The following is a 16,681-nucleotide window of genomic DNA, read 5'->3' on the forward strand; positions in this document are numbered from 1 at the left end:
CATTCTTGTGATGGGGGCTTAGATTATTGATTTGAGACTTTTCCTCTTTTCTAATGTATGCATTTAGTTATAAATTTGCTATAAATTTCTGCCATTGCTGCTTTAGCTGTGTCCTACAAATTTTGATATTGTATATTTTCATTTTTATTCATTTCCGTGTATTTTGAAATTTTCCTTGAGACTTCCTCTTTGACCCATGAATTATTTAGTATATTGTTCATGTTCCAAGTGTTTGGAGATTTTCCTGTTATCTTTTTGTTATTGATTTCTAGTTTGATTACATTGTGGTCAGAGAACATACTTTATATGATTTCAGTTCTTTTAAGTTTGTTGAGGTTTGTTTTATAGCCTAGGGTATGGTCTATTTTGGTATATGTTCTTTGGGCACTTGAAAAGGATATGTATTCTGCTGTTGTTGAATGTAGTGTTCTATATATGTTGATTAGATCCTTAAAGGATGGTGTTATTGAGTGCTTCAGTATCCTTGCTGATCTGTCTATTTACTCTTATTGAGAGAGGGGTATTGTAGTCTCTAACTATAATTGTGAGCTTGTCTCTTTCTCCTTTCAACTTTGTCAGTTTTTGCTTCACTTACTTAGTGGCTCTGTTGTTTGGTGCATACACATTTAGAGTTGCTACATGTTCTTGGTAGACTGATCCTTTATGATTATATAATGTCCTCTATCTCTGCTGATGTTTTTTTTGCTCTGCATTCTACTTTATCTGATATTAATATGTAAAAATGTAATTTTATTTAATTTTAATTAATTTAAATTTAAATAGGCTCATGTGGCTGGTGGCTGCCATATTGACATTGCAGTCCTGGAAGATGGAGAGAGCTATGACACAATAAATTTGATTAAAAGGTAAATTTTATAGTATGTTAGAAGGTGTTAAGGGCAATGGGTGGTTAGCAGGAAAGGGAAATTGGGGCAGAGAAAGTGGGTGATATGACTTTAAATTGGGTAATCAAGGAAGAAATCATTGAATGTGACTCTTGGCCAAAGATTTGAAGGAGTGAGAGAGTTAGCAATACAAATATCTTGGGGAAAAGTATATTAAAGGCCAAGAGGGAGGCGGGCCATAGTAAGAACTTTAGCTTTTACTCTGAGTGACATGGAGAGCCACTTGAGAATTTAAAGCAGACCCTGATTCATTCTGACTTATATGTTGTATGAAGATCATTCTGGCTGGTGTGTTGAAAGTAGACTGTAGGGGACAAAGGGTGGAAGCAGGGAGGCCATTTAGGAGACAGGAATACAGGTGAAAGATGACAGTAGCCAGACCAAGTGGTTAGAGCAGGTTTTTGAGAAAATATCAGACATTTGGTTTTAGGTGTGTTACATTTGAATTGTTTATTAAATAGATCCAAGTGGAGAAAGCAAGTAGATTGTCAAAGTTCTCCAGATCTATCAGTCCCTGCCCTTGTGGAGCTTACATTTTACTAGAATATGGGTAGTAAATACAATACATAAATAAAACAAATGGATAAAACATACACTATGTTAGAAGGTAAATCTTAGGGAGAAAATTCAAGTAAGGAAAAAGGGATAAGTGGTGTTGGGCGACTGACTTGCTGAGAAGGTAACAACTGAGTAATGATAGGACTAATGATAGGAGGAAATACATCTTTTAGATACCTGGGATAATATTAGTTTAGGTAGAAGGGACCAAATGTAAAGGTTCTGAGATGGGAGCATGGCTGATGTTTGAAGAAGAAGGAGGCAAAGTATGGCTGGAGTGACATGAGCAAGGGAAAGAGGATTAGGGATGACAGCACAGAAGTAAAAAGTGTCTGCGTTATAGGCCCTTTTAAGAGCTCTGGCTTTTATCCTGAATGAGATGGGAAACTAGTGGATAGTTTAGCAGAAGAGAGGCATGATCTGACCCTGTGGTTTAACTGAGTCACTCTAGTTGTTATGACTGAAGGGGCAAGGGTGGAAGCAAGGAGATTAGTTAGGAGACTTTTATACTAATCTGCTGTGGTAGCAGTGGAAATGGTGAGGAATGATCATATTCTGGATACATTTTGAGGGTTGCATTGACAAAATTGGCTTACTGATTGGATGTGGGCTGGACAGGAGTCAAGGATTATTCCAAGGTTTTTGACCTGAGCCGTTGGAAGGATAGAGTTGCATTAATTGAGATAGGAAAGACTAGGAAGGACAGGTGTGAAGTAGGTGATCAGGGGCTCAGTTTTGGACATGTTAAGCTTATGATGCCTATTGGACATCCAAATAGGTGTTCAGTAGGCATTCTCATTATGAATACTGTTTTTGTTTTAAAAATGAAATAATTGTACTAAAACAGTGTACTCATTGTTCTGAAAATATATTGCATTTGTTAATATCTTAATTTTTAACATGTTCAATCCTGAAAAACTTGAATATTTTTGAGAGAGAAATTGTTTGACTGCTTTTTGGCTTTGCTGCCACCAGAGTTGATGGTACTTTCTTAAATAAAGATGTCATTCCGATTTTAGACATGGAAATATAACTATAGTCTGAGTGTTTCAACTTGCTTTCTATTTTAGGTCCTATTACTGCTGGATTGTGCAAGATATTTAACCCTATTTTCTTTGAGGTATGACTTAAATATCAAAAGTCTTAAATAAGAGAAGGGAAGGAAACATTTTAGTTTTGGAAGTCAGAATGCCAAGGAGAAGGAAAAATCTTGGGGGAAATCCTTTTCGGAAGACTACAAACTCTAAGGAAGTTGTATCCAGTGTTGCTAGTCATGAGGAGCCAACCACTACTCTTCCTTCCATGTGTGAGACAAAAGTTGATCAGGAAGAACTCTTCACCAGTATCTCAGAGATGTTTTCTGATCTGGATCCTGATGTAGTGTATTTGATGCTTTCTGAATGTGATTTCAAAGGTGAGAAAAAGTTTAGTTTGAACCCTTTGCATCTTATAAGAAGATTTCATGTACTATGCTATGACCAGTAGTAATATAGAAAATGACTACCTTATTTCTATTTTGTTCATCATTTTTTGAATATCTGCTGCGGGCAAGGTATAAGTTGGGTATTACAAGGGATATGAAGAAGAATAAAGCTTAGCTTCTTCTTTCAAGAAATGTACAGTTGTAAGTGTAAGATGTATGTGTAGATATCATATTCTATGTTTTATTTCTTTTTATCTTCCCTCTAGAATAGGTTGGCACTATTGACGTTTTGGACCAGATAATTCTTTGTTGTGCGTGGCTTTCCTGTGCATCGTAGGATGTTCAGCAGCATCTCTGGCCTGTACCCACTAGCTGCCAGTAGCACATTGCTCCCTGCTACCCCAGTTGTGACAACTAAAAATGCCTCTATATATCATCTTATGTCCCCTGGGGGCAATATCATCCCCCAGTTGAGAATCATTGACCTAGAATGTAAGCTCCTTAAAGACAGGGATTTAAAAATCTTTTGTTTTACTGTTGTGTCTCCAAGCCCCCAAATACCAAATGACTCAGTAGGATCTCAGTAAATATTTTTTGAGTGAAAAGGTAATTATAATTGTGGAAATGAGAGCTGATTAAGAATTGAGGCTAATAGAGTAGTGTGGTTTCAAAAATTTGGCTTTGGAGTCAAGAAAACTAGGTTGGATTTCCAGCTCTGTCACTTAACCTCTCTGGTTTCAGTTTTCTTATCTGCTAAGGAGAATAATAATAGTATGTACCTCATAGGACTTCTTCAGTGAAGGTTGAGTTTTTGTTTTTTTGGTTTGTTTTGATAAAGTCTTCAGTATAGTAAGTTATTAATGTAATAACTTACTTGTAATAAATTGTTTAGATGTATGTTTGCAGCCATACATATCAAATTTGACTGATGAGTAAATTAAATATTGATGTTTAGCATTGCTATTGGCCATGATTAGTATAAGATAAAATTATTCTAGGTTTAGGGAGTTTTGGTAATGTGATAAACTTCCATTTTTTTTACATTCCGTGGTCTGTGATGTGAGCATATCTTATCTATCCTGTTATGATATGTATACAGAAAACCAGTTTTCAGCAGTTCACGTGATGCTCAGAAATGATAGTGTTTACAATTTTACTTGTAGCTTCAACATTTATTTCCTAATTTTGATGTGTTTAAACTTTATTTGTTCACATACACTGACATAGCAATGAAGAATTACAAGGAAAATATATTACCCTTACATCCTAACAAAAAACATTTCTCTTTTCCAGGATCTTCTCTACACCTTGTTCATAAATACTGATGTTTTGAGTAGTTTGAATAATAACATTGATGAAATTGTATATTCTACTTTTTAAACTTAACATAAGCATTTTTTTCAGTGTTGGCTGCAGTCTTTATATTTATTTTTAATAGCTTTCTAATATTCCATTGGGTTGTTGTGCTCTAATTTATTTAATTATAACTAAGTTTTACATGGATAATTAATATTGCAAAGAACATCTTGGTACAAATAAACTTTTCTGTCTTTTGGCTTTTTTCTCAGTCCCAAAGTTTTATTTTCTTCTATCACAGGGTTAGGACAGTTTTTGGCTCTTGGAAACATACTGCTAAATTGCCTACTAAAGAGGTGTGCCATCATATGGTATCAGCATGGGAAAGGGTAGGGTGGGATAAATTGGGAGATTGGGATCGACATATTCACACTACTACATATAAAATAGATAACTAATAAGGATCTACTGTATAGTACAGGGAACTCTTCTCAGTACTCTGTAATGACCTACATAGGAAAAGAATCTAAAAAAGAGTAGATATGTGTGTATGTATAACTGATTCACTGTGCTGTACAGCGGGAACTAACACAACATTGTAAATTAACTACACTCCAATAAAAATTAACTTAAAAAATAAATTTATTAAAAAAAACGGGGGTGTGCCTATTTGTAATGACACCAGCACTGTATAAGTATAGGAGTTTTGTCACAGCCTTTTGAGCATTGAGGGGTATTATTTTAAGATTTTAGGAATAAGATTTTACCTTTTCTTAATGCTATTTTTTTAAGATAAAGAGAAATGTTGAATATATTTGTGTATGATTGTTTATTAATTCTTGTATTGTGTGAATTGTTCATGTGCTTTTCATTGTTTTATACCATTGTTTTAATTCTTTTCAACATTCTGTGAAAGAACTTTTCTTTTGTGTTATATAAATATAGTTTGATCTTTTACTTATTTTTACTTAATACTGTTTTTTTCATTATATACACATTAATTTTTTTGGTTGATTTTTTTCTTTTGTGATTTTTCTATCACATAGATTTTTTTCTTAGAAATACCTCTTATATTTGCTTTTTTTTCCTTTTCTTTTTTCCATGTTTAGGGCTTCTAGCTTTTGTAGCATTGCTATAGTCTTCTAACTGGTCTCTCAGTCAGCCTTGCCCCCTCCAATCCCTCTTTGTTTTTCTTCTTAAGGGAACATAATTTGGGTGCTTACTAGGTGCCAGTCCTTGTGCACAGCCCTTTTTCATGGATTATCTCATTTAATCCTCACAACAACACTATGAGGTAGGTACTTTTATTATCCACACATTGCAGATGAGGAAATCAAGGCTTAGGAAAGTTAAGTAGCTCGTTCAAAGTGTTATTGCCAGCAAGTAGGGATTTAAATGTCGTTCTGACTCCTGACCAGAGCTTTTACCTACTGTGCTGTGCTGTTTCCACATTTATCTTCCATAAAACAAAACAAGATAAAACACAAAAATAGTATAAAAAAGCCTCAGATTTCTGATGCTTAACAATTCTAATGGCTCTGTATTTATGTTATAAGGGAAAGAGCTCAGCAGTGGAGTCAGACATACCAGTCCTGGCTCTGTCACTTACTATCTGTGTGACTTGGGCTAAGTTAATGTACTTTCTGAACTTCATTTCCTTCATCTATTTGCTAGGAATACTGTAACTCATAGTATAATTTGAAGATTCAGTGAGATGACAAAGCATCTAGCCCAAATGCTAGGACAGGTAGTTTCCCTTCAAGTTCCCTTGGAAAATAAAATTGATATTTCTTACCATGAAATACAGGACCCTTCCCAATTTCCCTTTCCAGTTTTATCTCCTCTTACCCACCATACTACTTGTACTCGCATTCCAACAAACTTCTCTTAATACCTTAAACATGCTTTGTGTTTTCAAGACTGGCTTTGCCTTTCCCTTCTGTGTCTGACAAGTTTCTTTTTGATCTTCGACTCCCAGTTCACATATTACCTTATGTGAAATCTTTCCTTACTCTCCTATAAGGCTGTTAAGGCATTTGTATATTATAAAAAGTGTGCATTATTTAACCTATATTATATTATAGTGTGATTGTCTTCTAACGTAATTATCTGTAATTGCCTCCATTAGACTGCAAAAATCCTTTGAGTGTAGTTAAAAGCTGTCTTATTCATCATTGTACAAAGTATGTCTGATACGTAGTACATGCTCATACATATTTTTTTGTATTAAGTGAAATTCATAGCATGGACCGTATATACAAATTACATTTACTAGGAGAGTACTTAAAATACTTCATACTTAAAAGGACATGCAGTAGGTTAGTATTTGTTGAGTAAATCAACTGATTTTAGGATCTGTATAAACAACCCTAATGTATATAATTACAGATATTTTTACTTTTAATCAATAAATTCATCAGAGAATATCTACTTGATGGCAGTTCATTAGCCTAGTTTACTACTGTTTGTTTGAAAGTAACATTGCATGTCTTCATAATTTAAACCTTTCACTGATACAGACTGATATATTAGTAAAATATTAATTTAAGGAATGACTTGAATACTTATAAATTTCTCTGTATTTCATTCAATGTGAATTCTAGTATAATTTTATGTGGATTTTAATTAAATTATATTTTACTGTTTTCAGTACATACGGGTATATTTTGTTGTCGTTCTTGTTGTTGTACAGTTGAAAATGCCATGGATTGTCTATTAGAATTATCAGCCACTGACGCTAAAATAGAAGAATCGCCTTCAAAAAGCTTCGTTGCTTCTGAGAACCAAGTAGATGCAGTGGGATGTGAAATAATGGAAAAGTGTCCTCCTGAGGAAGAGAATGAAGATTCAAAAATGGATTCATTTTTGGACATGCAGCTAACTGAAGACTTAGATTCCTTAATACAGAATGCTTTTGAGAAATTGAACTCTTCTCCTGATGACCATGCATACTCACTTTTGCCTTTGCGAGATGTTAATAATCTTAGTAACCCGAGTGCATTTATAAATTCAGATTCAAGTAGTACGACTCCCATTCTTTCTACCCAAAATATGGATTTGAACAGTGAAAATGTAGAGAGTTCTGCCTCTACATTAAGTTCAAATTCCTTAACTTCACATTCACTTTCAAATGAGTCCAAAAGTTTTACAAAGGATAACACATTGGCATTGGAAGATTCTCTTCTCAGTAGTTCTTTAAATGTAGCAAATGACACTACGATGGATTGTAGTAACCAAATTCAGAAAGAGCTTTTAGAATCTGTGTGTGTTGAGACTCAGTTCTCTCAAGCCCCTGTAGATTTGGATGCCAACGAACTTCAGGCACCTTTAAACCTTACTGTGCAAAATCTGGGACTTGGTTTACTAGGTACAGGTGGAGATCAGAAATCTTCTGTCCCTGATGTTTTTGTACCTTCTGAGGAATTCAATTTCCAGTCACACAAACAGACTGAACTGCCACCAAAGGGGAAGGATGTGAACTACTGCCCAGTACTTACCCCTCTCCCTCTACTGCTGCCTCCTCCTCCCCCTCCACCAATGTGGAATCCAATGATTCCTGCTTTTGACCTCTTTCAAGGAAACCATGGCTTTGTAGCTCCTGTTGTAACCACAGCTGCACACTGGAGACCTGTCAACTATACATTTCCACCCCCGGTTATTTCTCATACTTCCCCAACAAAGGTATGGAGAAATAAAGAGGGAACAAGTGCTTATCAAGTACAAGAAACTCCAGCTTCTCAGGTTGTAAGAAAGAAGACATCATCTTATGTTGGACTAGTTCTTGTTCTTCTCAGAGGGCTTCCGGGATCAGGAAAATCTTTTTTGGCAAGGTATGAGGTTTAATTGAGTTTAAAGAAAGAGTGTAATGCATGAACTTGAATATTTATAACAGCATAAATATGTGGAATACTTTTAGTTCATAGAGATGTTTACTAATTTTTTTTTAACTTTGTAGCTAATAGCACTGTTTTCTCTAGAAGTTTTTATTGAATTCTTTCATCTCAGAATGTTTTGAGAGACAGAATAGAGGAAAATATTAAAGATGATTCCAAGATTGTGAACTTGTGAAATCAACAGAAATAAGTTCATGTGGAAGAGAACTAATTTGAGTGGGAGAAAGATGAATTCAGCTTTGATTATAGAGATAAAGGGCCATAATTGATTTTGAATTCAAGGAAGTCTTATACACAAGAATTCTACTGGTAGTTGGAGATTTGGAAGTGTAGCATGTTGTTAAATAAGGTTTTAGAAATGTATGTTTGAAGAAAGAACATGGATGAACCACTGATAGAGAACTTCAAATTCTCAGTGATTTATTTCTTGCAAAATGTGCTCTCAGTTGTTTTATCTCAAATACCCATCTATTGTCCCTTTTGTAATCAAGGAATGTTGTGGATGCCTTGGTGTGAGAGACTAGAGTCAGGGTTAGAGGCAGCTTTGTTGTGTTTTCAGTAGCACTTGTTAAAGAGTGTTGTTTTCAAAGTTTTCTCCTACCCTCCTTCTTTAAATTCCAGAATATTTACATCGAATATATTTTATTTGCCAGTTTTTCCCTTTTCCTTCCAAATTTTAACTCTTTGCTCTCTTCTATTCTTAGCTGGGTCTTTTCTATTTGATCCTGGGTGTATCTAGCATTAGTGAGTATGCATGTATACCTTGATGAGCTCATTTTCAGTTTTTTGGTTTTTTTTTGCGGTACGCGGGCCTCTCACTGTTGTGGCCTCTCCCGCTGCGGAGCACAGGCTCCGGATGCGCAGGCCCAGTGGCCATGGCTCACGGGCCCAGCCGCTCCGCGGCATGTGGGATCCTCCCGGACCGGGGCACGAACCCCCGTCCCCTGCATCGGCAGGCGGACTCTCAACCACTGCGCCACCAGGGAAGCCCTTCAGTTGTTTTTTTTAATGTCCTTTCTTAGTGTGGATTTATTTCCCAATAAATTCCACATATTCTACTCATACACTTATAAGTATATTCTTCTATAGACATAGGCTTTCTCATTGATTTAATGACCACAAGAATAAAAAACATTTTAATTTAATATTATAGACATTACAGTCAGTTATGATATTGCATTTTGTGAAAGATTGGAACAAAAGGTTGTACCTTAAAAAGTAATAGTGCTGTGACATTTGTTTGAAGAACTAGGTTTCAGAGGCCTTAGAGCCAGAGGCAGCTACAGTTAGCAATTGGGAAGAGAAAGAAGTGCGTGTCACAAAGTCAGAGCTTACTAATAATTTTTGAATGAATAGAGAGAAATAACTGGGAAGTACAGAGACATAGAAGCTGAGTTTTCTCAGAGAGAACAGTCCACAATATTAAGCTAGCATGCAAGCCCAAGGAAAATGAAAGATGAAAAACAGCTTTTGGATTTATTGGAAAGAAGGTCATGAATGGATATCTTGAAAAACAATTTTGTTGCGCTGGGAAGGTGGAAGACCTTAAGACCTTAAAAAAGCATTTATACTAAAGCAGTTAAGGGAAGGAGAGAAGTTGGGTAATAGTTGAAAAAGGGGTCCTTAAAGTGTGGTTAAAATTTTAAAAGATAGCTGAGATGTATACACGTTTAAAGGGAAAAGAGGAATTAAAGTGTCAGAGGGGAAGACTTAGAGATAAAGGAGAAGAGGGTAAATGTAGGAGTCTTAAAAAGTGGGATCAAGTGAGCATTCACCAGAATGTGAGCTCCATGAGTGCAAGAATGTTTGTTGTTTTTATTCACTGATGTATGCTCAGTGCTTTAAACAGTGCCTGGCACTTAGTAGATGCTAATAAAAATTAAATTCAAGAGGTATATTTTAATATGGGAAAAGAATCTAAAAAAGAGTGGATATATGTATAACTGATTCACTTTGCTGTACACCTGAAACTAACACAACATTTTAAATCAACTATACTACAATAAAAATTAATTTAAAAGTATATTTTAACTTCAGGAATATTTATATGTTTTAGGAGAGGATAAATGGTGATATTTTACAAATGGTTAAGAGGGTAGCATTGTTATGTCTCTGTGGATTCTGTTTGCTTAGTTTTTGCACGTATCTCATTACATAGAAGATAAATTCCAGAGTCAAGAAAGAGAGATGGGAGACTTCCCTGGTGGTCCAGTAGTTGAGACTTTGCGCTTCCACTGCAGGGGACACAGCTTTGATCCCTGGTTGGGGAACTAAGATCCCCTGCAACCTGCGCAGCATGGCCAAAAGAAAGAGATGTCAGAAAAGCCCCGCAAAACTATCTTAACTTTGTATAATTTAACAGATTAAATTAATAGTCTATTAACATTATATTTTTGGATGTTTTCGGCATACTCACTAAATTTATGGCAATATACAAAGAGCTTCATCTACTTTTGAAGGTACTCACCTAATGGGAAGTGACCTTCCACTTAGAGTGGGTAAGGTAGATCAGTGTGTATCAAGTGACCAGATGAGGGGATTGCCTGTGACTGATAAGAGTTCTGAAGCATTTGCAGTTGTCTGGTTTTCTTGATAATTAAAATGTGTTAATTTTCAAACCTTTATAGTATATAAAGCAAAGTAGCCTTGCCTCAGGTCAGTATACCTGGGAGTCAAACTTCTGCTTAGAGGATTTCTAGTGTGATTTTATTTTTTTTAATATTTTATTTATTTAATTTTTGGCTGCGTCATGTCTTAGTTGTGGCACACGGGATCTTTCGTTGTGGCACGCGGGCTCTTTGTTGCGGTGCACGGGCTTCTCCCTAGTTGTGGCGCATGGGCTCCAGAGCATGCGGGCTCAGTAGTTGCAGCGCGCAGGCTTAGTTGCCCCTCGGCATGTGGGATCTTAAGTTCTCTGACCTGGGATCAAACCTGCATCCTCTGCACTGGAAGGCATATTCTCAATCACTGGACCACCAGGGAAGTCCCTCTAGTGTGATTTGTTTGAATAATAAAATATTTTCATTCTTTTAAATAATAATATTTGAATTTTTAAGTCGGTTTTTTAAAAAATTAATTTATTTGTTTATTTTTGACTGTGTTGCGTCTTCTTTACCTTGCGCGGGCTTTCTCTGGTTGCGGCGAGTGAGGGCTACTCTTTGTTGCGGTGCACGGGCTTCTCATTGCGGTGGCTTCTCTTTGTTGCGGAGCACGGGCTCTAGGCGCGCAGGATTCAGTAGTCATGGTGTGCAGGCTCTAGAGCACAGGCTCAGTAGTTGCAACACACGGGCTTAGTTCCTCTGCGGCATGTGGGATATTCCTGGACCAGGGATCAGACCCGTGTGCCCTGCATTGGCAGGCGGATTCTTAACTGCTAAGCCACCAGGGAAGTCCAATACTTGAATTTTTAATTCGGATTATGACCTTGCAAAAATTAGGAGAGAGAATTTAAATAGAAGAAAAATGAATGAAAATAATTACATTTATCATTCACAGGACTTTGCAAGAGGATAATCCAAGTGGAGTCATTCTTAGTACTGATGATTATTTTTACATAAATGGACAATACCAGTTTGATGTAAAATACTTAGGAGAAGCACATGAATGGAACCAGAATCGTGGTAAGAATAGACATCAGATGATGTGTAATATTAAGAGGAATATAAAGAAAAAAATCCACTTAGTGTTTGTATTTTGAGAGACGTATAACTTAAAAGTTATAATTATCTTTAATTCTAAACTATAAGTATATATAATATAGGTAAAATTATAACAGTTCTGATGTTACATAGTAAGTGAAAGAGGTAGTCTCATAGAGTTGTTATGAGAATTAAATGAGCTAAGTTTTATAGAATAGCTTAGAACATTGCATAACATGTTTAAGTTTTATTTAGTCAGTGGGTTATGTTGTCAGAAGTATAGTAAGTCAGATTTTCTGTGCTGGTCTCTGAATAGCTCAAGATGGTTACAGTTTTCTGGCTCTGTTTCCTGTTTCCTAAAATAGAATTTGCATTGTTAATCACTAGTCTTGCCTAGATTGGCTTAATTTTTATAGAGGATAGTGTGAATGTAAAAAAGACTCTCCTCAAACTGAATCTGCAGGGAGATCATAGGTGAAGCCTTAATTTCTTTATTAGTGCAACTGTCTATTCACTGAAGATGGTTTTATTATGAAATGTTTAGTTATGGATAGAGTTTTATGTGTGAAGTTCTTATTAAGACATATAGACAATATTTTACTTAGTGTTTCTTTTACGATAAATGCACTGTGAAGGCTATTCTTGAGTTTGTCATCTTTAGACATTGTTGAATTTTTCTAAATTCATTCTTGAACTAAATACTGAAGTGAAAACTCAGGAATACCAACACAAAAATAAACAGTGTGATGTGATGAAGAGCAATCTTGGATTTGCCAGTTACTAGCTGTGTGATCTTGTGCAAGTTATTTATATTCTCCAGGACCCAGTGTCTTCATCTGTAAAAGGGCTTAATAATACTAAACCCCCAGGATTCTTGTAAAGGTTAAATGAGAATGAAAAGTGCTTAGCCATAGTTCAGTGTGCCCTTTCTATAACAACAACCGCAACAATTATGATATGAAATTAATTGGCAGAATTCTTTTTTAAAAAAACTTTATTGAATGAGATAAGAATCAAATCGTTTTTAGCATATTCAGTGTTGTACAACCATCACCACAATCAATTTTAGAACGTTTTTATCACTCCAGAAAGACCTCATACCCATTAGCAGTCACTCCTCATTTCTCCCCAACTCTCTCCCAGCCCCAGGCAACTACTACTTTTTCTCTTTCTATAGGTTTGTCTCTTCTGAACATTTCATACAAGTAGAATCATATAATATGTGGTCTTTGTGAATGGCTTTCTTTCATTTAGCATAACGTTTTTCAAGGTTCATCCATGTTGTAGAAAGTATCAGTACTTTATTCTTTTTTATGGCTGAATAATATTCCATTATATGGATCTGCCACATTTTGTTTATCCATTCATTAGTTGATGGACGTTTGGGTTGTTTCCACTTTTTGGCTATTATGAATAATGTTGCTATGAACATGCCTGTCTATGTCTAACCTTTTTAGTAACTGCCAAGCTATTTTCCAAAGCAGCTGCACTATTTTACATTCCCAGTAGCAGTTTATGAGGGTTCCAACTTCTCTATATCTTTACCAACACATGTTATTATCTATCTTTTTGATTATAGCTATCCTGGTGGGTGTGAAGTGGTATTATGTTGTGGTTTCGATTTGCATTTTCCTGATGGCTGATGATGTTGAGCATCTTTTTGTGTGCTTGTTGGCTACTTGTTTATCTCCTTTGGAGAGCTTTCTATTCAAATCTTTTGCCATTTTTAAATTGAATTATTTGTCTTTTTATTATTGAGTTATAAGAGAGTATACAGAACTTTTAAAACTTCCAAATATTTTCCTCGTAAGGCTTATTTATTGTGGCTCATCATTAATTCCCTGAATGGTCTAATTCCTTGGGAAAAAAGGCAGTTTTATAAGAAAATCTCTTGCACAAGGCATATAATAATTGTTTATTTCAAATCAAGACATCTTGTTTTCTGTCGTGTATGCGTGTTTGCCTATATTTTTTGTTTTTAAACTTTATTTTGGAATAATTTTAGATTTATGGAAAGGTTTGCAAAGGCAGTATTGAGTTTCTCTATACCCCTCACCCATTTGGCCCTAATGTTAACATTTTATATAACTATGGTACATTTGTCAAGACTAAGAAATTAAAATTAACATTGGTACATTACTATTAACTAAACTCCAGATTTTACTTGGATTTTAGTTTTTCTACAAAAGTCCTTTTCTGTTCCAGAATCCAGATTCTGGATTCATGGTATCCAGAATCTTATCCAGGATACCATGTTGCTTTTAGCATGCTATGATATTGTTTTTAATGATAGCTTTTTTCCCCATTTATGCTATTTATACATGTAACATGCACGTCAAACTAAAATCAGACAGTTTTTTTTAATTTCTCTGATTATAATTTTAGTATTTAGTATTTATTATTCAACATTTCCCTATGTTTTAATTTTTTATATATTCAAAAGTAGTATTTAGAAATAGAGTTGTGAATAAAATTAGCACATATCTATGATTTTCAAATTATGAAAACAAGATCAGATTTTTAAAATATCAAGATAATCCTTAATATTGTTACTAAAAGTGATTTCTCATTTTCTGTTTGTATTTCAGCAAAAGAAGCATTTGAGAAGAAGGTATCTCCTATAATAATAGATAATACAAATCTACAGGCATGGGAAATGAAGCCATATGTTGCTTTGGTTTGTACCATGAATTGTCATAAGTCTAATAGTGGGTTTGAAATTATTGGGGGATGTTAATTACACAAGTGAATCTCAAGCAAACTGTCCTTGGACTGTATGTAACTGAGCTTTCTCTGGTCTTTAGCAAAATGAGAAAAATAGGAATAGTTTTTCCATAAAACTAAATTTATTCAATTTTCAAATTTTGAGATTCAGTTTTTAAATTCTGAGGTTGTTTTTGTTTTTTGATGTCTTTTATGAAAAGATAGTGGTATTAAATTATAATTTTATGTTTGTGTGTATTTATGTGTATGTATGTGTGTGTCTACACACACACACAACCATTTTCTTATTGCTTTTACTTGGCAGAATCAAAATTTGCTGGTTCTTTCTTAGTCCCCAAATTTCTTTTGAAATTTTGCTATTCTGAGAAATTGAAAATTCTGTACATTCAGCTATTTTCAGTTCTCCAAATTTGCTGGATTCCTTTTTTGTCCAGCTTTGATGTCAGCTTTTTCAGGAAGTTAGCTTTCATTCACTTACTAAAAAGCTGAATTGGGCACTCTTTCTGCTTTCCTGGCACCCTGGCTTACTTCTGTCATAGTATTAAGCACACGGTTTTTATCAGTAGGCCATGGGTTGACTAACTTTTTTCTAGAAAGCACCAGATAGTAAATATTTTAGGTTTTGCAGGCCACAGTTTCTGTTGCATATTCTCTTTTACCAACCTTTTAAAGATAAAAACACACACACACACACAAAAACTATTCTTAACTCCTAGGCTGTACAAATGCTGGCTGATGGGCTGAATTTAGCTCTAAGCTATCCATTTTTCTTGAGGGTAAGCCTATCATTTTTTTCATCATTGAATCTCCAGAATATAGCACTATGCTTGGCATATAATTAATATATATATTCATTGAGTAAATTGATGAGTGAAGCTTTTGTGAGTATGGGTATTGTTTGTTTTATTACCCCAAGATTAGCACATCTGGCACATTGAAGCTCAGTTTGTTTCTTTAGTTAGTAAATATTGTACTTGCTGATTTATGTTCTTAACACATCCAACTTAAAACCCCATTGCTGTGCCCAGTGCACTTGTACTGTTTTGAAGTACAAGGTATGATTCTTTACTTTTCTGAAGAAAATTGTGTCCTTTGAACAAGTGAGATTTTACTTCTGTGCAGGGCAGTAGAGGGAACAAAGACTTGATTTTAGTGCATTGGGAGCACTAAAATCACACACAGTTTGCTTTCTGGCCTTAGGAGTTTCTAGTTTCTAGACTAATATATTCACCACTGGGACCTGCTTCCCCCTTAACCTTACTTAACTCCTCTGTAGGTTTTTCTTAGCTTCCTGCTCTCATCTTAGGAAGTTCTTTACTTTCCTATGAAAATAGGAAAAAAACCACTTTACTTTCTTATGTAGAAAACAAAGAAGTCCTTGAATTATGTGTTTCTGATTTTCGTTTAGGCTTCAGCCTTCTATAATGTTTTCTTTCCCCTTTTTTATTATATAATGATTGAAAATATGAAGCTATTTTTCCAGTATTGATTCCTTGACTCTTTGCAACTCTACTTAGAAGTATAAAGGACTCCTGCTTATCATAGATGGCAAATGCTTTTGTCTTCATAAAGAAGTAGATGAAGGAATTACTGTAGAGAAGAGGATCACTTTTTGCTTCTTTTGGTAGTAAGATAATGAAAGCTGTAGGGGAGTGGAATAGAGTAAACAGTCTATTACCATCTTGACTGTCATTTACAAAAGTAGCTAAAGTAGTAAGAGATAAATAGGGAGCAGTCAAATATGCTTAGTGGCAATTGGCAAAACGTGTGTGTGTGTGTATGTGTGTGTGTATGTATGTATGTATATATATGGCAGAGCAATATTGTCCCTTGTGGGCTATCATAGAGGTTGACCTAAGTCAGAATCCTCTTAAGTAATGTAACATATTTTTAAGGTTTGCCTATTGATATGGGAGTTGAAAAAGTCTTTAAATTGATAGTCTCTCTTTTTCTCTTTGTGTATGCATGAATTTAAAATTAATTTGATCCTAACAGCTGTATGATACCCCTTTAGGTAATTAGAGACCTGGGCTATTGCCAGGCCTTGAATCATTTGTACGAAATTTGGTGCTGAGGTGAGGAGATGGAAGTGAGTAAGCTCATTACAGGGTGTTATGTCACTACCTACCTTGGTGTCTGGGTTGAATTTTGGACTTTTCTGTCAGAATGACAGAAAATAGCAATGACCACTCTTGGCATCTTGTCATAAAGCTGAGAGGATCAATAGTGGGAGGTGAGGTCAGA

At 35.1% G+C, this 16,681-nt stretch overlaps 1 protein-coding gene across 7 annotated transcripts in view; it reads left to right on the forward strand.

The window, feature by feature from the left end:
* Positions 1–16,681, forward strand: part of N4BP2 (NEDD4 binding protein 2) — a 127,963-nt gene that overhangs the window by 73,482 nt on the left and 37,800 nt on the right. For 4 of the 7 annotated variants that reach the window (XM_082838820.1, XM_082838818.1, XM_082838824.1 and 1 more), the window contains 5 exons: positions 784–866; positions 2,534–2,877; positions 6,875–8,012; positions 11,571–11,695; positions 14,302–14,390. In XM_082838820.1, coding sequence (XP_082694946.1) covers positions 2,652–2,877; positions 6,875–8,012; positions 11,571–11,695; positions 14,302–14,390 — 1,578 coding nt within the window. In that variant the 5' untranslated portion in view covers positions 784–866; positions 2,534–2,651. The other 3 variants (XM_082838822.1, XM_082838821.1, XM_082838823.1) reach the window with 3 other exon arrangements.

The sequence above is a fragment of the Leucopleurus acutus genome (assembly GCF_964270905.1).
Source record: "Leucopleurus acutus genome assembly, chromosome: 4".
Taxonomy (NCBI): Eukaryota; Metazoa; Chordata; class Mammalia; order Artiodactyla; family Delphinidae; genus Leucopleurus; species Leucopleurus acutus.